Source organism: Dermochelys coriacea, chromosome 10 (assembly GCF_009764565.3).
Source record: "Dermochelys coriacea isolate rDerCor1 chromosome 10, rDerCor1.pri.v4, whole genome shotgun sequence".
In the NCBI taxonomy this organism is placed as follows: Eukaryota; Metazoa; Chordata; order Testudines; family Dermochelyidae; genus Dermochelys; species Dermochelys coriacea.
In genome coordinates, this window is record NC_050077.1 from 7370181 (window position 1) to 7394457 (window position 24277).

The following is a 24277-nucleotide window of genomic DNA, read 5'->3' on the forward strand; positions in this document are numbered from 1 at the left end:
CAGACTACGGGAATCCATTGCCATGGCTGGTGAGATCTTAAAGTGGGTCGGAGGAGGGTACCTGCAGGAGCTGTTTACAGCAGTGGGCAGGGTCCATGCTAGGGCCTGGGGAGAACATTGTGCTAGTTGCTCTACATAACCAAGGTGAGACACGGCCCCTGCCCCAAACAGCTAAGACAGAGGGTAGGAGGGGACACCGAGATGATGGGACTCACCCAAGGTCACACAGCAGGTCAGTGGCAGAGCTGGGCCTATACCCCAGATTCCTGATTCCCAGGCCCCTAGCCCACAATGGTGCTCTGCTGAGTGACAACAGCCAGCCCATGGTGATTAGCTTTCCTTTTAGATCAACCAGAGCATGCCGGTCAGTCACTTACTGCAGCTGAGTCATGTCCTCCACGCCATCTGCCTTCGGCTCTTCTCGGGGGCTCCTGCATGGCAGGTTGCGGATGGAGTGCATCTACACTCAGGAATTAAGATATGCAGATCAGGCAGTTATTCCAGGGTGCAGCCAGGCAGCGTTACTCAGAGAACTACTCCGGCCAGCTCAGGGGCCTCCCGAGACAGAGAGTCGGGGTCAGACCCCAAGCAAAGCTATGGCTCCCAAACTGATCCAACTGGCGTGTCCGTCTGCCAGTGCTGGGGTCAAGATCCCCACTGCTCTATAGTGACTGCTGCTGGCTCAACCCTCTCCCATCAGGAAGAGGAAACCCTAGGGAGCAATGAGGCTTGTGCAAGTGGAGCCGGTGGTTACAGAAGGGACTTTGCAAAGGGGGTGGTTTGACCCCCGATCCTTTGCTGCCAAGTCCCTTCATTGCAGCAGCCACCAGGAGGCATCACCTGGTACAGCCACCGATAAGGCCATGACCGTGTGGGGGTTGGGACACCAGGCCCTGCAGCAGTTCCTATCTTCTCACCCCTTTTGGGGCGTGGGTGTGTGATGGCCGCCATTTTGGCCAGCATGACTGGAATTGAACCAGGGACCTCCAGAGCTAAAAAGCATGAGCTGCTACAGCTTGAGCTAAAGAGCCAGCCCTTGGAGCCAGGGCCTGTCACGGGGCCATATCTCTGCAAATTGGGGCATGCATCACACACTAACCAGTGGGTTCCAGTTGTAACTATGGAGGCACTGACAAAAATCAGCTGCCTGATGAACGTGGCTTTCCAATAAAGGAGAACAGAACTGGCCCAGTTCAGGGGTACAGTTGCTATGGAGCGACCCCTTTGGGCAGGAGGTTGTCTAGAGGCGGGGGCTTCAGCAGAGAGATGTCTGGAGATCAGACCATGCCGCTCCCCTCTGCATCACTCCATTGCTCCCCCTCACTTACCACGTCCAGCTCACACCTCTCAGCCTTGCTTTCCAAACGCTGCACAGCTCTGCCCAGGTCTGCATCTCTGACCACATTCCCTGCCCCTCCTCTTTGTTCCACTGATGATACCAGCACTGTTTTTCCCCTCTTCACCCAGGCTTTCATGCTGGGCCCTATGTGGGACCAGCCCACCAACCCCCCTCCCAAAGATTCATTTATTCTACGAACTTCACCCCCTCGCATGCACACACAGAATATATTAGACTGAGGACTTGTCTACATGGGGACATTCAGGAAAGTTAATTCAAATGAATTTTTAAAGCAAATTCAGTAAACCACAATTAGTCCCTTTGTGGACACTCTTGTGAATTAAACTAAACCAAATTAAGGCCACTTTAATTTTGAATGAGAGTCTCCATGCATGGGTTCAATGTGGTTTGACACAAGGTGTGAATTTATTTTCCTGAGTGTTCCCATGTAGACAGAGAGAGAAAATGAAAATGACCATTAATTTATTTGCATTACAGTAGCACCTATAGGTCCTAGATGAGAGCAGGGCCTGAAACAGTCTCTGACATAAAAGGATCACAATCTAAAGAGACAATGTAGATGGGGAATCCATGCAGTGCCCTACCCACTAGACCACACTGTCCCTCAGTGTGCTAAAGCAGCTCCCCCAGTGTATTGTCCCTCCACATTCCACTACATAGCATGCTCTGAACTGCTGGGCAACATACACAGGCCCCTATATTGTCACACTGACACCTATTTAGCTTTCAAGAACAATGCAAAGGGTAGCTGAGGGACTGCTACAATCCCCTGGTGACATTCAGAGGTGGGAGATACCCATTGGGTCCCCGGTTCACCTCCCCCCAGCCAGTGCAGGATTGGTCCCTATCACCTCATTCCCTGCGCTTCGTCTAACATGATTTTAAACGCCTCGCGTCACGTCAGCTGAATGCACAGAAGAGCCACAGAGCGTCTGTTACTTCACAAAAAAACCAGGTAACTAAGAGTCACCAGCTTGGAAGAACAGACAATAAACCCTGGAGCTTTTTCAATCATCACTGTAGCTCCTAACCTGGAGAGCATCCAACCTCTCGCGGGCTCAGGCCAGGGTAGGCAGCAAGCAGGTAAGCAAATCGCCATCCAGGGTAAGCCAGTCACATACTAGGGTAGGTCTCAGTTGAGCTCTGTCGGCCAGTGCGTGCCAAGAGAGGAGCTAATTAAAATGCTCCTTCTGTTCCAATGCAGCTACCTGCCACAGATCAAGTCTCTGCATTTACATATACCTCTTTTGTTCCATTGCTATGACAGAGGTCAAACAGCTCCAAAAGTAACAGCTGTCACCCTGGCTGCAGTGCCAGTACGGGGGGGTGAGGGGGGGCTCATAGCTTTACAGTGACAGGGCCCAAGGATAGCTCGGTGCCTTTATTAAACCTCTGTCTGGACTGGGCTGGTTTCCCTTTTCCAACGTACATGCCAGTTCCCTAAGCTGTGCCTGCACAACCTGGTTCCTGCATCCCACTGTTTGGGAACCTCTTTCAAACAGGCCAGGTTTTTTAACCTGCCAAAGCCAACTTCGGGGCACCAGTTGTGGTCTCCGGGGGGGTTGGCTGTCAGTGGGTAAGCCAGCCCAAGCAGGGGATGTTTGCAGGGAGCAAACAGGCTGGCCACCTTAGCTTCTCTCCTGCTCAGAACTGCCATTGTGGGTAGAGCCGCGCTCCCACTGGTATGATCTGAATGTAATAGTGTGAGTCTCATCTTGCTGACACCACTGGGCATCCTTACCCCAGAGCAAGCGAGAGGATCATCAGACCCAGGACCGGCTGGCATGGAGGAGAAAACATTTTTTTATTTTCACATCTGAGGCCAGTTCTTGTGCAATAGAAGGCAGCCATTTCTAGTGGTTAGAGCAGGCAGATGGCAGTCAGGACTCCTGGGTTCCACCAGCTGGCTGGCTGGAAGGAAGCACTTGATGCTCATTCTGTGCTGTGAGGAGGTTGGGGAATGGGCACAACCAGGGGCTACACATTAACTCTACTAATAGACAAGATCTGGTTTTAACCCTTCAAACCCTGGTATTTTCCAAAACACTAGGCCAATATGTTTCTCAAACCAATGTATAATTTACAACCCCCATCTCACTGTAGATTTGGCCCAGAGTTTTAAGAGAGCTGTACCTGCTTATCCCAGGGGCCAAATGTTGCTCACTCTTCAGGGTAAGGGCCTGATGCAACGCCCCCTGACATCATTCGGATCCGGATCTTTGGATCCGGTCTTATGTTCAGATTAACTCCTGTAGGATTATCACAATGTAAACTGGCCCCAGGTTTGGATTCTGCTGTAAATGGCCCAAATCCCTGGAATTACCTGGTTGTGCCAGGGCAATTTCTTGCCCATGTTCCCATGCTCCCAGTGGTTCCCATTGCCCTGGTTCTGCACTGAGGATCTGTGGGTCAGGTACCTAGCAGTGCTGTCTCCTCGCCGGCCCGAGCACCTGTTCAGGCTCTCAGTGGGAGGATTATGAAGCAGTTTCTCAGAAGACCACGCGCTGGGTGACGTACGGATGTTCACCATCTGCTGCTTAGACCAGTGCTGCTTGTGCATGTAGGACATCCTTCTGAAGGAGCCCAGCCTCTGGACCTGCGGCATGACAACGGCATACCTCCCTGCACCGTCCTCTCCTGACATGTCCTCGTTCTCAAAGAGCTCAGCGGGGAGTTTTGCTGGTCTGCTACATGCTTCCTGCAAGGATAGGGACCCAGCAAAGAAGCGGCCAGCTCCCGTCACAGAATGGGGGCCTTTGAAGGCCACAGTTCTTTGAGATTGAGGGCCCAGATTTGCTTTGCCTTTCAGCACAGCGTGGGGGCTGCAGGTGGCAGGATAAGACAAGTTCCCACCCGGAACCTTATGCCCCCAGTTTGGGGTAGGTGACCGTGACCTATTTGCTTCTCCCATTGGCATTGTAGCATGTTTTAGGGACGGAGCAGGGGAGGCCGGCTTCTGAGAAGGGCGTCTACCAAAGGGGTGTCTAGGATCTGTCGGTGATGGTGGGCATTGTCCCTGGGCTACATGTTCGCCTTCTCTCACTGAGAATTTGAGAGCCGTGGGTCCTGATATCTGACGGGCCACCGGCTGTTCAAACCGTTTCAGGAATGCATTCCCACCTCCTGCTTTGTCCACAAGCATGCTGCTGGTTTCTGCAGGAGAAGGCCTCCTGGTGGAAGGGGTCTGGATCATCCCAGCCAGAGGCTGACCAATGCGTTTGATAAATGCCTTAGGGATCCCAGGAGCAGGGCTGGGAGGTGGAGGCAGCTTGGAAATGCTCCTCACGCTTCCGCCTCCCGCCATCTTGGGTGACGGAGCTCGCTGACCTGGCATTTCGTTCCCAGAAGCCCCGTCCCAACGTGGCTGTGCAGGCAGCTGCCCTCTCTGCCCATTAGCATTCATGAGGGATGGGGACCTGCCAGGTAGAAAGTTAGGAGAGTCTTTGATGGTAATACGATGGCTTCCTTGGTGTGTCAGCATCTGAGGGGAGGGTGTTCTCACCAATCCCTGGGGAGGCAGCCCATCTCTGACGGATGGCATTGGGGATGGTGGGATGGGAGACTGAGCTCCTGCTGGACGGCCCAACTGCTTCAGAAACGAGTTCCTCATTAAAGGCTTCACTGCTTTAGTTGGGGGCTCAGGCTGCCTGTTCCAAGCCTGGGGGAGCCACCTGTGCATTTCCACGGGCGAGTGACACAGTCTTCTTGATAGCTGAGGGGAAGATGGTTGTCTGCTCCCAGCACCCCTGGCTGAAAAGCTAGGGGACCTTGCCTCAGGAGGAGACCCAAACTGCCTCAGGGATGGGTGAGGTGAAGGGGGTGCTTTCAGCTCCCCAGGGGCAGGATTATGGAGCCCTGGAGAGGCTAAGATCCCAGGCAGCGTAGCTGGGGTGGTGCCTTGGGGGTTTGAACCAAACATTTGAAGCCTCGATGAGCTGGATTTGAGGGTGGGCTGTGGGGACGGCAGGCTGGAAGATGGCTCACCCCTTGTGCTATTGACATGCTTTAGCACAGGCTGTGGAGACCAACTCCTCTGACTCACGAATAGGTTATGAGCTGTTGGCCTAGGAGATGACATGGGCTGAGAGGTGGAATCTGTAGGTGCTGTGCTCCCAGCTGTGGAGGAGATTTGTCTCCATGACAGAGGGGAAGAGGAGACCTTTTCTCTGGCCACTGGAGACCGTGGTCTCCTCAAAGAGGGAGGGGGAGCAGCAGGTGGGCTCTTCATCCTCAGAGAGGATCGTGGTGAGGGAGGGGGACTTCTGGGTCTCATCAGTGGCTGGTAAGAGGGCAGCTGTGGAGACTTCCCTGTCATGTGGCTACTGAACCGCTGCAGAAAGGGTTTGTTCGTCTCTGGCTTTTGAAAATCCGGCTGTGGCTGGTTAAAGTTGAGCCTTTTCACACTGGGTTTTGGAGAAGGTGGTCTCTGCCACACAGAAGAATGAGATGGTGGCATGAGGGGCTCCAGACTGCTTCTGCTTCCTACTCTCCTTAAAGGATGTGGAGAGGAGGAGATGCTCCTCCGGGAAGGCTGAGCGGAAGGAGGCCTTTGGGAGTTGTTGTTGTTCCTGGCTGTGTAATCGAATTTCCTCATAGGCAAGAGAGGTGCCCAGTCTAAGGTCTCCATCCCTGCTAATTTGTGGCCAAACTTTTTATAGGAAGGCTCAATAAGTGGATGCTGGTCATGTGCTTTCTCCTGGAGGATGTCAAAACATCTTACAGAGGGCTGTGGAGAAGGGTGATGAAAGCTCTGTCTCTCTGGACTCCTAAGCTGCCTGCTAAGTTTCGGGGAAGAGGTGGAACTTGGCATGTCGCCGTGTCTAATTGATGGCTGAGGGGATGGTGGCCTCAGAGGCCCGCTCTCACCAAATGACAAAGATGTTGCCCTCCTTACTGGAGAGGGCGTGGGGGGCCTGCCCTTCACCTCGCTCCCACGGTGTTTTAAAATGGGTTTTGGTTGCGTGAGGGATTTTTGTAAGAACTGCCCTAGGGGGCTCCCACATCCTCGCGGAGGGAAGCTTTGCAAATGTGCCCCCTGGACATTGCCTTGCTGGTCACCAGGGTCAAACCTGCTTCCCATTGACTTTGGAGAGTGAGGTCCTGGAAGCCAGCTCCCATGAGCCTGGCCAACATAGCAGTATGTCACTGAAGGTGGGGGATCCCCATTGCTGAACTGGGTGAAGGAAGACGCCAGCGGCTCGTATTCACCGTAGTCATCCTCATCTTGATCCACGCTGGCAAGGGATATATGCGGAGAAGGAGGGAGGGGAACATCAAGTTTATCTCTGCCAAACAGCTTCACCTGAGGCCTGGGGAAGAGCCTGAACTTCCTGTTAAACGACAGTTTAGAAGGCAACGTTTCCTCGATCCCCTGCTGCTCAAAGAAGGAAGAATTAGGGAACATAAAGGGGTAATCTCCATTCTCATCTGCCAACTCCTCTGGCTCATCCATCTCCGTTATATCATCCAAGGGATAGGCATAAGGGTTATAGGAAAGCTGAGCTGGAAGGCCCCATTTGTATTCACTGTAACTGATTTCATGCTGAGGAGAATAATCATACAGATAGCCCATTTCATCTACCCTCAGGTTGTAGGGCCCTCCAGAAGGACCATATTTGTCTTCAGAAGAGCCGTATGGCCCTGTTTGCTTTTCATAGTAATCCACATCGCTCCTATATTGGTCATAGGGTTCGTATGGTGAATAGCCAGAAGGTAACTCATAATCCTGGTCTTCATAGTCATAGTAGTCAGACTGGTTTTGCAGCGGATCATCATAGTCCATGGGCTCTTCATAAAGCCTGTATTCTTCTTCCATATCATATCCAGGGTAGTCCTCGTAACCAGATACCCTTCTGTTACGAAAGTCGTGTCCGTCTGCATAGTCAGTCGGTGCCTGGAGGTAGCTTTCCTCCTCAGGGTAGCCATACTGAGCTGGGGCCTGCAGGTCGTAAAAGCTGCTGTCATCCTGGTAACAGTTGTAATAGTCCAGTGGTACTGCAGGGCCCTCATACCTGCTTGGCCTGGGCTGTGAGAACCTCCCAGAGGGCTGCCTCACAAGGCCGCCATGTTCAAAATTTGGCTGGTAGCCATATTCCTCTTTCCCTTGGCCATAGAGCCTCCTGGCTCCAGAGAACCTTTTCAAGTTGGCTCGGTGCCTCAGAATCTCGTCCTCTGACGGGAAGGGGAGTTTCTTAGCTCCAATCCTAGTCAGCCAGGCCTCATTCATGGACCTCTCATTGTAGGTAAGCCTGGCCCGTTTGGACAGGAACTTTCTTGTCAGCCAGCTGGTGGCAGCAGAAGCTTTGCTCAGGATCTGGGCCCAGGGTTTGAATTTCTCTTTCGTTCTCCTCCAGCGGAAGAGGCTGCTGAAGAACCTACCCTCCTCCTTAGGTTTCTCGCCTCCCAGTCCCAGCCGTATCAGCAGGAAAGAGGGCTTTTTCGGGTTGCCACTGACCTCTTTCTTCTTCTTCCCTATACTCTTGAAGCGCATCATAAGGTTGGAGGTGGATTTCAGCACTGCCTTGTTCTTCTTCATCTTCTTCTTTGTGCTGTATTTATTCAGCCCCCAGAAAAACCGGGAGGTGTTCTTGAACTGGCCCTTCTTAGAGCGCTTCAGGCCTAGCCTCTTGAAGCCCATGAAGAGCTCGGATGCGCTCTTCAGGCTCTTCTTCATTTTGGACTTGGGCGGTGCCACTTCCTTCCTAGCTAGACCAGCCATAGCCTTGGTAGCCCCTTTCAGCTGAGCCTTGGCATGCTCCTTCTTTGCCCCCTTCTTCTTCTTGGCATCATTGCCCGCCAGCCCCATCACCAGGTGGGAGGCACCTTTGAGGTGCAGGTCCTTCTTCTTTTTCTTTGCAGAATAATCTTCCTCCTCCTCCTCCTCTTCCGACAGCACCTTTTCCTCTTTCCCCTGCTTCTTACCAGCCATGGCTTTGGAGGCCTCCTTTTTGTCCTTCCCTTTCTTTTTCTTAGGGTCTTCCTCACTGTCCTCATCTTCATCCTCCTCCTCCTCCTCCACCATCTCACTCTCCTCATCACTGTCTTCCTCGGCATTGCTCTTCATTAGCTCAGAGTCCGAAGCCTCCTCTGACTCACTGAGGACCTCCTTCTTCCCCTTCTTGGCATCCTTCCCCTTCTTCTCATCCTTCCCTTTCCCCTTTGCCGCTTCCTTCCCCTTCCCCCCTTTGTCATTGCTCTTCCCCCCTTTGCCTTTGTCCTTGCCCTTCTTGGCATTGCCACCCTTCTCAGCGGTCTTTTTGGTCTCACCTTTTTTGCCACCCATGCTCGTGTTGCAGGCTCATAATCTAGCCTCCAGGTGTGGCAGAGCCATGAGTCACCCACGATCCTAAGTAGAGGTGTGGGTTATAAGAGTGTCCCCCTGGCCAGTCAATCCCCCAAAACCAGGCAGCAGCAAGTCTTCAAAGCCAAACCTTCATGCTACCCATGCACATTCGTGAGCCAATTGCAATGTCTTCCCAGCAGCAGAAGGAAAGCTTTTCTGCCTTGCTCCAAAACAGCGGCATGCAGTGCCAGGAGCTAGTGCTCATATACAAGTCTTGGTTTTATTTTCCTTTGCAGGGTTTCAGTGAGACAGAGCAGTTCTCCATCCTTTCCCTCCTAGATTTAGTCGCTCCTTCTTAGTCCCCCTATTGCACTTTAGAATGTGAATGCAGAGTCCCACCTGTGACGAGAACAGCCTCTGATACTTGCAGCTGCATCCTCTGGGAGGTCCTGCTTCATCCTTCCCTGGTCCTGGCCCTTAACACTCCATAACGACTCCTCAGTCAAAATGTCTCATCCCATCCTGTGATGCGCCTTTCTGCCAGGCACGGAGAGTTAAGAACTCAAGTTATTGCTACTGTTCTGCTAGACTGTAACTGTATCTCCTTGGCTCCTGGCCGTATGAATAATGCAAGTGGGCTGCCCTGCTTCCACTCAGAGACTCTTCCAAAGGAGACAGAAGAAGCGAAGGAAGAGAACTCAGAAATGGCCTCTGGCCAGCGCTCCAAAGGCACTGGCCACAGCAATTGGAAGATAAATCTGGATGAAGGCAAAGAGTGGAAAGCATCCTTCTTAGAGGGTGAAATTCACATTCACCACTAGCAGCCCTATGCCTCACGTCACCCAAAGTGCTTCAATCAGATAAAGTGCTGCGTAGTCTCTCTGCCTAAGGATGAATTTTCTCCCAAACAGCATAGGTCTTCTATTGGTTTTCTTCCCCCAGTATTGATCCCCACCAGTGATATCCACATTAAAACAGGAGCTCTGATTCTCCTCTTGCTCACAATGCCATAAATCAGGAGTCACTGGGAGACACACCTGCGTTCCTAGTGGGAATAGTGCCGGGAGCTTAACTCCCTCTTTTTCCCCAGGCCAGGAGGCTACATTTACATGATCAAAATTAGGAGACAATGATCCTGTTACAGAGGGTGGGCCAGATTCAACTTTCATCTACACTAAGGACAGTTGCTGGGTTTGCTCCGACGTAGCTGAGAGCACAACCTTGGTTCAGGAATAAGCAGCAGGGATGGGTGAAATCTAGCCTGAAGACCTTGTTCTCATCCATCATCTTAGCCATTGACAAGGGGAGAACACAAAGGCACAGTCTTCAAATAGGACCTTTCCTATGAGACGTCAGCGACTCGCTCATGCTAAGAAAGCTCAAGCCCTTCAGAGCCAAATTCCTCTCTCACGGCCATGCACCTGCTGACTCCAGTAGGGCTGCCTGGGTGAGAGACCTTCACCCTGCGATTTTTTTTTAACCTTGCAAATCTGACAGCAGTGGTGAAATTAACCCTCAAGAGTAACTAATAAGCATGTGGGTTTTCAAGGGAACCAATGAAAAGGGGAGCCTGAATTCCACAGAGTTAGTGACACTGGATCTCCAGCCTTCCCACACTGCCTAAGGGGACACTGGAGCAAGCAGGCCTAAGGCAATACCACCCCGAGGAATTCAGGTGAGCTCCAAAGTCAATAAACAACGGAGAAAAGGACGGGAGGATTGGAATGATCATAAGCCGCTTGGCACATACACACAGCTTTCTGCTAACAGCCTAAGCCCCACAGCAGTTCACATCCCAGACAGCCTGCACTGACATGACAGCTGTCCGCAGCCTAGACACGGGCTAAAACCATGAGCTGCTACAGCTGTGCTTGCACTAAACCTGCCTGGCGGGGGAGGGGGCTGTAACAGCTCATAGTCTCTGCGGATCAGGCATGAAGGGGGCCCCATAACACATTTGCCAGTGGGTTATGCATGCAGTTAGCAGGGAGATGCAGGAATGTGCATGGGCATGTTTGCTTGCCGTGTGCACAAGGTTGTCTATGAAAGGGCAGGGGTATGTGTGGTGTGCCCACAGGCGACCAGTGTGTTTGCATGGGCGGGGCATGCACAGGGACAGCAACTGTGGAATGGGAAAATTGCAGCCGAGCCATGTTTTCCACCCCACAGTTTGCCCGTCGCCCCCTGCAGGACAATGGGGATCATCTCCATGTTTTTTAAATTTCCTTCCCAAGCACGGTGGAAACTACACAGAAATCCTGCCACCACCACATGCAGTGTTCTGGAGGACGCTGGTATCTCCTCTGGCATAAGGCAGGCCCTAAGGGCAGCCCGAAAGCCTGGCCAGCTTTCTGCTGGATGGTATAATTCTGCGGATGATTTCTGAACCCTCAGTCGCTGCCAGCTCCCTGTGACATTAATATCATTCCACGGCAAGCCCAGCAGCATGTTTTCTGTGGCCAGTAGCAAATGGCTTAATAGCACTGGGCACTGCTGTGGTTTTTCTATCCCTTCCCCAGGAATTTCAGGCCCCAAGGCCCTTTCTAAGACCCAGCCGTCCGTGCTCCTGGCTCAGGTTTCATAAGGAAAGCAAAGGAGCACATTTCATATTGGAGCACGACTAACTTGAAATCAGACACTCAAATCTTCCCCAGCCTTCGTGTGAGCTGCGCCGCTCTTATTGCAAATCAGGAGGGCTGCTCTCTTGTGAATTCAGTGGCGGGGGAGGCCCAGCCAACACTCCTTGGGCAGACGAGCCGCAATCGGGCTTGCTTTTCAACCAGGCAAAATCACTATGAGGATACTTGTTTGCTTTGCAGCATGCTGCCTCCACTTCCAGATCCCCAGTGACTGGAGTCTACCCCCACTTTGCCCTCTCCCTGTCAGAGATTCATTAATTGCTGGGTGCGCCGGAGCGCTCAGAGCCCTGTATGTGGTGCCCTCCGCTAGGCTTAGCCTTATTTCCCCTTTGCACTGCGGGGAACTGATCCCCGTTGAGACAACAGGGAGCCTTGTTTTCACCTGCAGCCCTTCCTGACTGACCCCTCCTGAGGCTTTTAAGGCCAGAGCCACCAAGGGATTTAGGCTCCTAGCTGCCACTGAAATCAATGGAGGTCAGGAGCCTAAATCCCTTGGTGGATCTGGGTCGCAGGTGTTACTAACTCCTAGCTCTCACTGAAGTCTGGCCTTGGGTGTTTCACCTGAGTAAAGGCCACAACCTAACGGGCCAAATCCTCAGCTGGTGTAAATCCATGTAGCTCCACTGAGGTCAGAACTCCATCACTTTACACCAGTTGAGGATCGGGCTCATTAAGGTTTGGCCTTTACTCAAGGTTCGGAAGGACATTTTTTTGTGCCTCTCTATGCCCATCGCTGACCTGCAGACTCAAACCCAGCCAGGACGTGCTGCCTGCCAGCTGCAGGCTCGCTGAGATCCACTCAGCCAGTGAGCATCACAGCTGACAGCATCTCAGGAGGAAGGAGACTGATTAAAAGCAAATGAGCATTTCCTTACCCAGAGCTTCCTGGGGTCAGTCAGCATTTGGCGCTAGGGGCCTGCGCCTGCTTCAGCTGACCTCAGTGGTAAAAAGCTCCCATTGACTTCAAGGGTTCAGGATCAGGGCTTGGGTGAACAAAGAGATTCTTGACTATTTGAGCAGGAGTCACAAACAGGCCAGCTCCTCAGTTTGTGTACATGGCAAAGCTCAATAATGGAACTACGCCAATCTAGGATCAGTGTAAAATCTCACCTCTGCCTAAAGCCCCAGGGGAAAAAATCATCAAGAGGATGAAAAATGACCTTTTCTGGAGAGACCTGAAGGTGAGCGCTGTGGAGCTGGAAAGCTCGTCTCTTTCACCAACAGAAGTAGGTCCAATAAAAGATATTACCTGGCCCACCTTGTCTTCTAGGGAGAGAGAGACAGAGTGTAGAGAAGTGTTACCAACTCTCACAATTTTAACATGAGTCTCGTAATCATTGCTGCTTTTTCTTAAAGCTCCAGCTTCTGGAATCATGGGAACATGAGAGAATCTTGGCTTTTGATATTACCTCACCCTGCTCACATTGTCTTGTAGGGAGAGAGAGACAGGGTGTAGGGGTGTGTATGTGGGTGGGTTATACACAAGGAGTGTGTGTGTGGTGTGTGAACTCACACTGTGTGGGAGGGTGACACAGGCGGGAGTGTGGTGTGTGAATGAATATATAATGTGTATGGGGGGGGGTGTATGCTCACACTGGTTGTTGCACTTCCCTGTTCCACCCTTTTCTATGCACAACTCCCCCATCAATCCTGTAGCTTGCTGCCAGCATCAATTATTAATGACAGACCTGGATTCGAGTGGCTGCAAATTCATCAAAGTTTAAGCAGAGATGTTCTAAATTTGTCATTTGTTTCACCCACCTGGATCACCTTCCCCTTGAAAAGACACTCAGAGCCACAGTCAGTCACCTTTGTACTAGATTTCAAAGCTGGCCAGCTCTCCTGCCCCTGAGATGCTGCATCTCTCAAGGGTCAGGGAGCTGGTTGGCCAGCCAATATTTTACACATACAACTGCTGAACTCTAAGTGCCAAGGACATTATCTCCAGGCACACTGGCGATTTACATGCAAACACAGGGCATTTTATGAAACGTACGAACACGTGGACAATAGAGAGTTTTGTACAGAATCAAGGGAAATCAAGACACTATTCCTTAACGTGAACTAACAGCTTCTATGCAGGTGTTTGTGGCCAATTGATCTGAGACACTACAGATCCACTAGTCACGTCCCTCCCCAGCCTGCTCCCAACCCCTCTCCTGGCGCTGCACAGTGAAGCAGCGCCCGTCATGGATACGTCCCCTGGTTTTCTGATGGTCTATTTTACATGGTTGTTGTAAAGAATTAACAGAGGAAACAAGGCTGGAGCAGCCAAGTGACTGGGTTAAACAAAGACAGAGCAGGCCCATGCAAAGAAGTCAGCCTCAGTGTTGCCAACCCCAAATACTCAAAGATGATGGGATTGGTTTAATAATCATAAGATTATCTTAAAAAATGGGGCTCTTTTTATTTGCCTTCTGGTTGCTGAGCCTTTAGGGTGCAGTGGCTTCACATTTTCATGCTTTTCTCAGCACCCATGAGGGCTGACACTTACTTAAAAAAAAGCCAAGATTCTCACATATTCCCATGACTCCAGGAGCTGAAGCTTTAAGAAAAAGCCGCAATGATTGCGAGACTCATGTTAAAATTGTGAGAGTTGGTAACATATCCCTACACTCTGTCTCTCTCGCCCTAGAAGACAAGATGGGCCAGGTAATATCTGTTATTGGACCTACTTCTGTTGGTGAAAGAGACAAGCTTTCCAGCTGCGCAGCACTCATCTTCAGATCTCTCCAGAAAAGATCCTTTTTCATCCTCTTCATGAATTTTTCCCTGGAGCTTTAGGCAGAGGTGAGATTTTGCACCGATCCTAGATTGGTGTAGCTCCATTATTGAGCTTTGCCATATACACACACTGAGGAGCTGGCCTATTTGTGACTCCCGCTCAAATAGTCAAGAATCTCTTTGTTCACACAAGCCCTGATCCTGAGCCCTTGAAGTTAATGGGAGCTTTTTACCATTGAGGTCAACTGGAGCAGGAGCAGGCCCCTAGTGCCAAATGCTGACTGACCCTAGGAAGCTCTGGGTAAGAGAGGCCTGAATGCAATGGAAATGCCACCTTTCCCCAATGGATGGGGTCTGCATTGCAGAGAGGTCATGTCAGGATTCTGTACTCCCCTGCTCTGTGGAGCACTGATTCATGATATGTGTCTATGTATGGACATGTGTACAGAGAAGGCTGCAGGTGGGTTGGAGGAGTGGCAGGAAATGGGCAGCGGATCCAATCAGTGCCAACCCACTAGACCTGAGCACGACACTAGGGGAGTACCAAGGGCAGGACTTTTTGGAAGGTAAAGGGCTTTTCGCCTGCCAAGGTGGAGACTCATGTCTCCTGTAACAATGATAATCTCTCTTAGCAGCTACCACCATCCAGGGAGTTGCGTTCCTTACCCACCTGCAGGAACACTTTGCTTACCTGCAAATCTGACATCAGGAATTATAACATTCAAAAACCAGTAGGGAGAACACTTCCATCTCCCCGGACTCTCAACAACAGACTTAAAAGTGGCAATTCGTCAATAAAAAACCTTCAAAAACAGACTCCAACGAGAAACCGCAGAACTGGAATTAATTTGCAAATGGGACACCATCAAATTAGGCCTGAATAAAGACTGGGAGTGGATGGGTCACTACAGCAGCATGGGCAGCAGCCATGCTAGCCTCAAGTGTTGGCCAATTGTATATGTCGGTGTGGCCCATTGCAGGACAGAATGTCTGACCTGTTCAATAGATTGTGTGTGTCGTCATCTAGAGACCACAGCCTGCTGAGGCTAAAAATCCTAGGCAGCTAACTGTGATTTGGTTTTGGTCAAATGGCTTTACTCTGTGTTTTTGGAGCAAAGGTCCTAAGTTTTGTCTCCCATGCTGCACGTGAGCCATTTGGCTAGCAATGGCAATGTCCATGAATGGACCATGTGACTTCCTTACACGTTGAAGTTTATGGTCTCATTTCACATAGGCCACCAAACATCCCGTCAGATGGCAACAACTTTGGGTCTCTACAGCCCCACACTGGGTTTGTTTGGGTGAACTAGAAGCAAAAGGCTACAAATCCCCGTATTAATGCCCGGACCCAGCTAGCCTCCCTTACGCTGTTATTTTGAGCACAGAGCTGGGACACATTTTTCAGATGAAACTTTTTTTTTGGCAAAAAATACCAAAATACATTGCGAATTTGTGCCAGTTTCACTGATTTTTTTGGTTTAAAAAAAAGGCCAAAAATCAAAATGTTTCAATTTTTTTAAAAATTACTTTTAATTTCAAAATTTCCTTTAATTTTATTCTTAAAAAATCAAAAATGTTTAAAAATGCGCTGTGATGGGGTGCCTGCTCTAAGGGGTTAATAAAGCCCTTGGGTGGCTGCAGAGAGGCTGCCAATCAGAGAAGGGCTGAAGGGAGCAGCCAATCAGGGCCAAGCAGACCCATATAAAAAAGGGAGCTGCAGGGCAGAGGAGGGCAGTTTTCTGCTGGGAGCCCAGGGAGGAAGGATTGTGTCTCTGGAGGGCTGAGAGAACTGCCAGCACCCTGGACAGAGCAGTGCTGCTAGCAGGGACCGGAGGAGTGAGAGACAGCTCCTGGCTGGCTACTGGGTTTGAAGGCTGATGCCCTGAGGTAAGGGCAAAGAGGATTACCGGAGGCCACAAGGAAGTGGCCAGACAATTTGCTGCAGTAGCCACTGGTGGGAAGTGGCTGAACAGCGGACTGCAAGTCCCCCAGAAGGGGGGAGCACAGTGTGTGGCACGGCTGGAGGGCTGTGTCACTGAAGAGGACACCGCAGTCCTTGGAGAGACATGGGTCCTAGAACAGGAGTGACGGTGGTGAGACACCACCCGAAGAGGGCACGCTACCATGCAGAGCTAATTCCCAGGACAGCCAGCAGGCGGTGCTGCAGTGGTGAGTGAATCCCGTTACATGTTCAAAATCAAACCAAAACATTTTATTTTGGCTCAAATGAAACTTTTTCTTTTTTTTTTTTTTTTTAAACTTTTCAATTTGCTGAAAATAATGGAAAATGTTGGTTTTGGTTCTACCTGAAACAATTTCCCCCTCCTCCCCCCAGTTTTTTTTGAGTTGACAGCAAACCAAAAAATCCGTTATTTGTCCGGCGCTATTTGATCAGTGTTCTCTCTGTGACTGAATGGTGGGTTAAAGCAAGATCTATATTTATGATCAGCAGAACTCAGAGAAATCAAAATTAAACTGATTCCTACCTGTTACCCTTCAACATAATTCAGTCACAAAGACTGCAGCCTAGTGAATATTTTTAGTGAAGGGAAACAGAAGTCATCTGGACTCAGCTGGAATAGGAGATTCCTGTGGAGACACCTTTAAATACAAGCTCCGGCAAGGAGGCATCGGTGGAGAAGATTTATCAAAGGCAGAGGATTAGCATAGCTGCAGAAAAGCAAGGGCATGGAGCAGGGAATAAAATGGCAGCTGGGGAGAGGAAGCCAATCAGAGAAGGGCTGAAGGGAGCAGCCAATCAGGGCAAAGCAGACCCATATAAAAAAAGAGAGCTGGAGGGCAGAGACAACCTGGGAAGTGCATCTGTGCAGATAATTGGATATTAGTACAATGTCTGTAGGGCTGATATTAAGACTAATTCAACCAAAAATTAACATTTGGCTCTAACAGACTCCAAGACTTCAGCGGGGACAAGAGCATGCCCTAAGGGCTTGTCTGCCCTATGGGGTTTACAACGGCATTGTTGCAGATCTGCCGCTGTAACCCCACAGCGTAGACGCCTCCTACAGCAACAGAAGGGGTTTTCCCATCATGGTAGGAATGCCACCTCCCCAAGCCATGGTAGCTGAGTCAACAGGAGCATTCCTCCATCGACCTAGCCATGGCTACCCCCGGGGTGAGGTTAGCTTAACTACGGCACTCAGGGGTGTGAATTTTTCGTAGCTATGTCAATCTACATTTGTAGTGTAGAGCAGGCCGAAGGAAGTGGGGCGTTGAGCTGGGGAGTTGCTCCAGAGCAGTGCTTGCTGTGCACAGGGTGCCGTATCTTGCATGCCCCCAGATTTACGCTTCTTAAAGGGACATGCTCAAGATTCCAAGGCTGGACGGTCGACCTGATCTGACAAAGCCAATCCTCAGCATCCTGCAAAGCCAGCTGCTTGCCAGGCTGCAAATACCAATCGAAACCACACTGAGGCATGCCTTACCCGAGTCTCTCAGTAACCGGTGCTAGGCCCTGCCATGGAGGAGAAGGCCTTGGTGCCTGGAGAGTAAACACAGCTTAGTGCTCGGCACATAGCAATAGACAGAGCGGCACAGACACCTCCTCACCTGGCGGGACCGAACCAGAAATGCAACTCCCACAAGCGTCTGGGTCTGCCTCCACTGCAAACCCAGCTTGGTGGCAACTGGAAGGTGTGTCCCCATCCTTCTGATAGCTGCCTGCTGGCCCTCCCTGTGCAAAATGAGTTTGCAGGGTCTCAGCCCAGTCAAATCCACCCTCACAACTGGCACTGACTGGTTCCCTTGTTAGCAGGTGCAGTAGACTGGCCAAGCGTAGGATGGGGCATGGAGACCCACAGTCCCTCTGACACCTGCAGGTGGGCCCTATAGCTCAGTGCTGAGACTCCAGGGCAGGGTGCCTGTCTCTGTCGGCACACAGTGGGGTGGCCCACCCTCCAGATTTCTGGATTAAAAAAGGGATTTGTTTCCAGTGCTCCAAGGGTTTCCCGTCAGCCTCCTCCTGGCCAGGGACGCAACGAGGAGGGGGGAAGGAGGCCTAGCCCCCCACCCCCTCCAGACCAGGCCTTGAACCCCAGAGCTACACCCTGCAGGGGTCTGCAGAGAAACACTGGCTGAGTGGCTTCAGGGCGCACGCGTGGTATGTGGGATTGTGAGCTCTGGGCTCTGCCTGAGGCTGCCCAGGCCCAGCATGGAGCTGCTCAGCAAGGCCGGGCTGCTGAGTTTCCTCCGTGGCTGTGAGGGCGGCCAAATCTGCAACGCAGAGTATGGGAGCAATCCAGCATGGTGACCCATGACTCCGAGGTGAGTACAGGTCAGGTGGGGAGGAGCTGGGGCGGATGGAGGCTTGAGGAGATGATGGTCCCTATCAGGGGAAGCCTCCTATACCTCTGTACCAACGGGCTTCCCCATCACGTGCTTGGCCCTGGGGAGACACACCCCCCCGAACCCTCTCCTTAAGAAAATCCTAGCTTGCCTGACAAGGGTTCTTTGACTGTGGGGCCCTTTGCTGTCCAGGCACACATCTGGGCAGAGTTCCTTGGAGGACTCTGTCTCGGAGCACCGGGCATTGTCCTCTCTGCTTGCTGTCCCCTTCTGCTGCCCACATTTTGGCCCTATGACCTGCACACTGTGAGGTTTTTGTCCCCCAAACTCAGCCGAATTCTGAGTTCTGTCAGTGCCGGCTCTAGGCACCAGCAAACCAAGCATGTGCTTGGGGTGGCACAATTCCAGGGGTGGCATTCTGGGTGGGTTTTTTGTGGGGGTTTTTTGTTTTTTGTGCTTGGGGCAGTAAAAAAACCTAGAGCCAGCCCTGGCCTTTCTATGTTCTGGTTGGCTCCACCCAGCAGTTAAATTGGCCCACACATTTCCGAAGCACCAATGCGCCATGGACAACTTTAAAATAAAGGTCCAAATTTAATTCAAACTCTATTTAAATTCCATGTCCAATACCATCTTTTTTTTTCCCTAGGGGGTGGAGGAATCGAGAAGTAACTACACAATGAAGGTAAATCAACTCCCCTTTAGGCCAGACTGAGTTCAATTCCATCGAACCTCTCCAGCCAGCAACACCTGACATGCAAACCAAGATGCAATCACCTTGATGCTTTAGGCTGATTACAGTGCAGGGCAGATAAAAATGGCCTTTGAACTGCTTGGGTTTGAGAAAAGGACAGAGTACCCCCTTCCTGTGCTAGATGGGAGAGGAACAGGGTGGGGGGCTATGCAGCAGATATAGGGGACACCAGCCACTGGGCAGAGAACAGAGACTATTCCACCTTCCGCAGGTCAGATGTCGTACTGATCAATTGCTGCGAACAATAAGTGCTGCCCTGCCTTGAGAAGCAAGAGGATCATTGCCCATCAGGGCAGACTAAGGCAGGGAAACTCTAGGCCCATGCCTAGGGCTCAGCTGCTTGAGTCATGTGATCAGTTCAGAATCTCAGCTTTCATTTAAAAAAAAAGTTTTGTTTCTATCCCTCATGAAGCAAAGAAACTAAAATGTGAACAGAGTGTAACTGACACCTGCTTGAGGCCGCAGACAGCCACTCCAACTGCTCCAAGAGACGTGAAAACTGCCCAATTCAGTTGAACTCTGTTGCCATCCTAAGAAGGGGTGGGCCACAGCAAGGAGGTGGACACATAGGGGCTGGTGTGGCTTGTGCCTATGGCACCAGATTGCCTTAATTGTGCCCTGGTAGTGATAACTAAAGGGGGAAAGATATTACAGCCTGCCTAGTCAGATGCTGAGTTGTCAGCCTGCTTGTCACACGCATCACTGCTAAGCCCAGACCTGCATATGGAGGGAAGGGAAATGCGCTCTCTGCAATCTAAGAGCTCTGTTACTTTCTTGCACCTAACCATATGGAGCTTGATCCAAAGCCCACTAAAGTCAATGCAGAGATTCCCCTGAGAGTCCAAGGGGCAGGGATCAGGCGAGCCATGGCTGGGGCTCGGGCTGGATTTGTTCTGCATGTCCTTGTTGTGACGTTGCACTTTGTATGATTTTATGACAGTATGATGATGAGTGGGAATATAATGTAACTAAAATATGCTTCATGCAAAAGGTCTCTTATAAGGTATCATTACAAATCTTATAATCTACTGAGGGTGGTCATCCTATCTGTATAAATGTATCACTCTTTTATCTGAAACTAAAAATATGAAATATAACTCTGAGGTCCTATTGTAGCTATGCAAAGTGTGGGCTATTAATGGTGGTTTGGAATCTTAATGGCTCCCATTAACCAGGACAATTGACTGTAGATGGCTCTGTTTTACTTATTAGTAAGTCTCTAAGGTGCCACAAGTACTCCTTTTCTTTTTGCGAATACAGACTAACACAGCTGCTACTCTGAAATCTGTTTTACTTGTAAGTCTTCTTGTATGCTGGCAAGTGAGTAATGAAGTCTTATAGTTACACGTGATCATGTCACCTGAACTGGAAACCATCTTTAATGTGGTGCTTTTCCATTGAGGAGGGGTGGGAACCCAGAGGGACAAAGGATTCCCACCTTATGCAAAAGATATATAAGTGGGTGGAACAGAACAAAGGGAGGGAAAACATCATGAGGAATCCCCTAGCTACCACCTGAGCTGGAACAAGGGCTGTACCAGGGGAAAGGATTGTGCCCAGACTAGGAAGGCGTTCAGTCTGTGAAAGAAACTTATTGAAACATCTCTGAGGGTGAGATTTTATCTGTATTCAGTTTTATTACTGTACTAGACTTAGACTTGCGTGTTTTATTTTATTTTGCTTGGTAATTCACTTTGTTCTGTCTGTTACTATTTGGAACCACTTAAATTCTACTTTCTGTATTTAAGAAAATCATTTTTTACTTATTAATCAACCTAGAGTATGTATTAATAATTGGGGGGCAAACAGTTGTGCATATCTATCAGTGTTATAGAGGGCAAACAATTTATGAGTTTACCCTGTATAAGCTTTATATAGGGTAAAACGGATTTATTTAGGGTTTGGACTCCATTGGGAGTTGGGCATCTGAGTGTCAAGGACAGGAACACTTCATAAGCTGCTTTCAATTAAGCCTACAGCTGTTAGGGGACGTGGTTCAGACCTGGGTCTGGGTTTACAGCAGGCTAGCGGGTCTGGCTCAAACCATGCAGGGCACTGAAGTCCTAAGATGACGAGGCAGGAAAGCAGGAGCAGAAGTAGTCTTGGCACATCAGTTGGGAGTTCCCAAGGGGGTTTCTGTGATCCAATCCATCACACTCGCTCTTCTTAACAGATCCCACCCACCAGCGGGAGACCCATTAAAAGGGGGAGTGCCATGCAGAGCACTCCAACAAGGAAAGGCCCTTGATCCCTAAGGTCAGGGAAGAAAAAGGAGGCTTAGACCCTCCCACCCCCCCTCAGGGTTCTGGGTCCAAAGGAGCCTCTCCCCCCTACCTAAGTTGTGTTGCTAGCCGGGCTGCCTCCAGTGGCCCTCTCAAACTGAGCAGAAGTGGGTGGAGGTGGCTGAGGTGAACAGATGCATCACACCAGGACAAGACCACTTCCCCACCTGCAATCCCTGGTAGTATTGCATTAATCAACCCTCCCCAGGCAGGTGGCTGCAGTGTCCCGGCTCAGCATCTGTGCAGATTAGGGGACATCAGCAGGGTATTTGAGCTGTAAGACAGAGACCACATGCTGGGCTGTCTAATCTGCTTAGCACATGGGGCTGGCTAGCAGGTGTCACAGTAAGGATATGGGGGACAGGCAGGGTTTACAACGAGCTGTTTCTCACTGGATCTTTGCAGGTGTGAGAACTGGAGGACACAGGTAATTTAGAGGGATCAGAGGCCACTACAGGCCACTTTGTGATGGGCAGGGTGGGACTTGCTGTGTTGACCAGTGCCTAGAGTCAGAGATAGTCAAATTAGGGTCTCTAACACCTCACTGCAGTACCACAATGGTGACACGCATTAAAGGTTAATTTAGTGCCCTAAAGAGCTAGGGCACAGGGCACTGCCCTCAGGGTAGGTCCAGCCAATGAGTGTTTTCTAAATGCATCCGATGAAGTGAGCTGTAGCTCACGAAAGCTTATGCTCTAATAAATTTGTTAGTCTCTAAGGTGCCACAAGTACTCCTTTTCTTTTTGCGAATACAGACTAACACGGCTGCTACTCTGAATTCTAGCTGTAGTGATTCTACCTTGTGCTTCATAGGTGGAGGGCAGCGTCCCCCACAAACTGTGGGTGGAGGTCTGGGACCTGCTCGCACCTGGAATCAGTCTCTCCATGCTGCTTGCCTAGTGGAATTTAGCTCCTCATAGAGCAGCTGTTACTTTTCTAAATCACAGCTGGATCCTGTTCTACTTCGCCTCCAAATGCAAAACACTTATCAGTCATGCTTCTGGAATCTGATTGGCTAGAGCAGCCAACCTAATGTTATTCCCAATAACCACCTGCTGCCGTAGCCAATGAGATTCCAGGCTCTTGAATGTGCCATAATGTATTGCATCTTATGGAACAAAACAAGCTTGCACCAGCCCATAAATGACACAGAGCTGCCCTCAGCTTTCACACCACCAACAAAAATCACACCAAAAAGTTTACATCTGACCGATGATCTCATCAGAGGCAGCAGTGACACTATAGCCTTGACATGCAGCCTTGCAAAATGTAAATAAAAACCCAAACATCTTTTATAGCTGTGTCTGAGATCCCTTTCTGGGCACGGTCCTGGCAGCGAGCTGTTCACAGCTGACTCGTCCTAATGAAATCTTGTTCTGCACAATCCCTCATGAAAAGGGCCGTCCGTGCCTGAGATCTACCTGATGGGATACGCGCAAAAAGAAAAGGAGAACTTGTGGCACCTGAATTTAGCTGTATGGAGTGGAAATCCATCTCAAATAAATGTGTTAGTCGCTAAGGTGCCACAAGTACTCCTGTTCTTTTTGCTGATGGGATAGCCGCCGTAGGCAAATACATGGGATCACGTCACCCTCTAGTGGCCAAGCTGTGTTGCCTTCTTCAAATGAGGCCCCTTCCAGCTGGGTGAGGAATGCTGCCACTGCGCTTCCATAGGAATTCCAGCTACTCTTTCTTTGCAAAACCTCATGGGTGCGCTAGCAGAACTATTCTCCAAGGATACCAGGGATTCCTCTGCCCCATTCCCCACACCCTCCCCCCCACACAAAACCCCCCCCCACTGGTACAAGTCTCTAGCATCGAGCGCACAGCACAGTCTCTGCCTGCCAGGCACATGACCCCTGTGCTCTCAGTCTCTGTGCTATAACTAGGTCTATATGCTGATGCCATCAAATATCTGTTCCTGCAGGGAAGTGCCTCATCTCCTGCGAGCAATGATTCACTTCTGGGAGACCCCGGCCACAGGGCTGTCTCCCACCTGCCTGCAGACTAGCAGGAAGCCCTTCCCCTGGGTAGCCAGGCCTAGAAGACTTCTCCTCTAGTTCTGTCCAGTTGGATGTGATGCAGATCACTCTTTGCTGGCTATAGCCCCCTGAGATCTGCGAGAGACCCAGCCTGAGCCAGTCAGGAAATGCTAAGACTTACCTTCAGGAATCAGAGCCACCGTGCCCCTGCCAGCCACCACGAATTACACCCCTGAGCCAGATACACAGTCCCCATAACAACCCCTGGCAAATCCACAATGCCGGAGAGCACAAGGTCAAGAGCCCGTCAGGTGAGTCAAATCTGACCCCAAAACCAAGGCAACCGGAGGAAGCTAAAAGCCCGCAAGGGGCTGGGATCTTAAAATGGGTCCAAAGTGAAGGGCAGGGTGAGGCCAGCTGACTTAAGGGAGCTCTTCCAGTGCTCTAGCTTCTGTCGCAGGCTGCTTTCTGCCACCACACCTGAGCTCTTAACAATTGGTGCTTCCCCTCAGAAATGCCATCTCATCCCCCCAGCCGGGCATGGCCAATGCCAGCTCGCCTGCTGAAAGGGAGCTCTGGCGTCACAGCTGGCAGGAGTAAATAGCAGAGACAATGAACTCTGACAAGCCGTGCTCTCCAGCCCACGCTGGGACAGTCCAGCCATTATCCTCCTCCTCCTCCTCAGGCAGCTGCACAGATGAGAGGGCTCTGGGACAGCATGGGAGGGCAGGCCCTTGCTAGCCAGCCTTTCCTTTGGGGGCAAGGATTTCTGTTGTGCATGGGACCAGTCACCAGGGTGGATCAGATCAGAGGTCCCTCTCGCCCAGTATCCTCTCTCTGACAATGGCTAATGCCTGATGCTTCGGAGGCAGGTGTATGCATGCCGCTCCAGGTTGCTGTGGGATAACCTAGTGCTTTTAGCGCTGCAATTGGATTCTGTCCATGCTTGTGG

At 50.7% G+C, this 24277-nt stretch overlaps 1 protein-coding gene across 1 annotated transcript in view; it reads right to left on the bottom strand.

Annotated features, from left to right (window-relative positions):
* The window catches only part of MYO15A (myosin XVA), an 83746-nt gene extending 75323 nt beyond the window's left edge, over positions 1–8423 (bottom strand). The window contains exons 1-3 of the mRNA XM_043493921.1: positions 8282–8423; positions 3684–8182; positions 378–460 (exon numbers count right to left, since the gene is read on the bottom strand). Coding sequence (XP_043349856.1) covers positions 378–460; positions 3684–8182; positions 8282–8423 — 4724 coding nt within the window. The remainder of the gene's footprint in view (positions 1–377; positions 461–3683; positions 8183–8281) is intronic.
* Positions 8424–24277: the final 15854 nt, after the last annotated feature.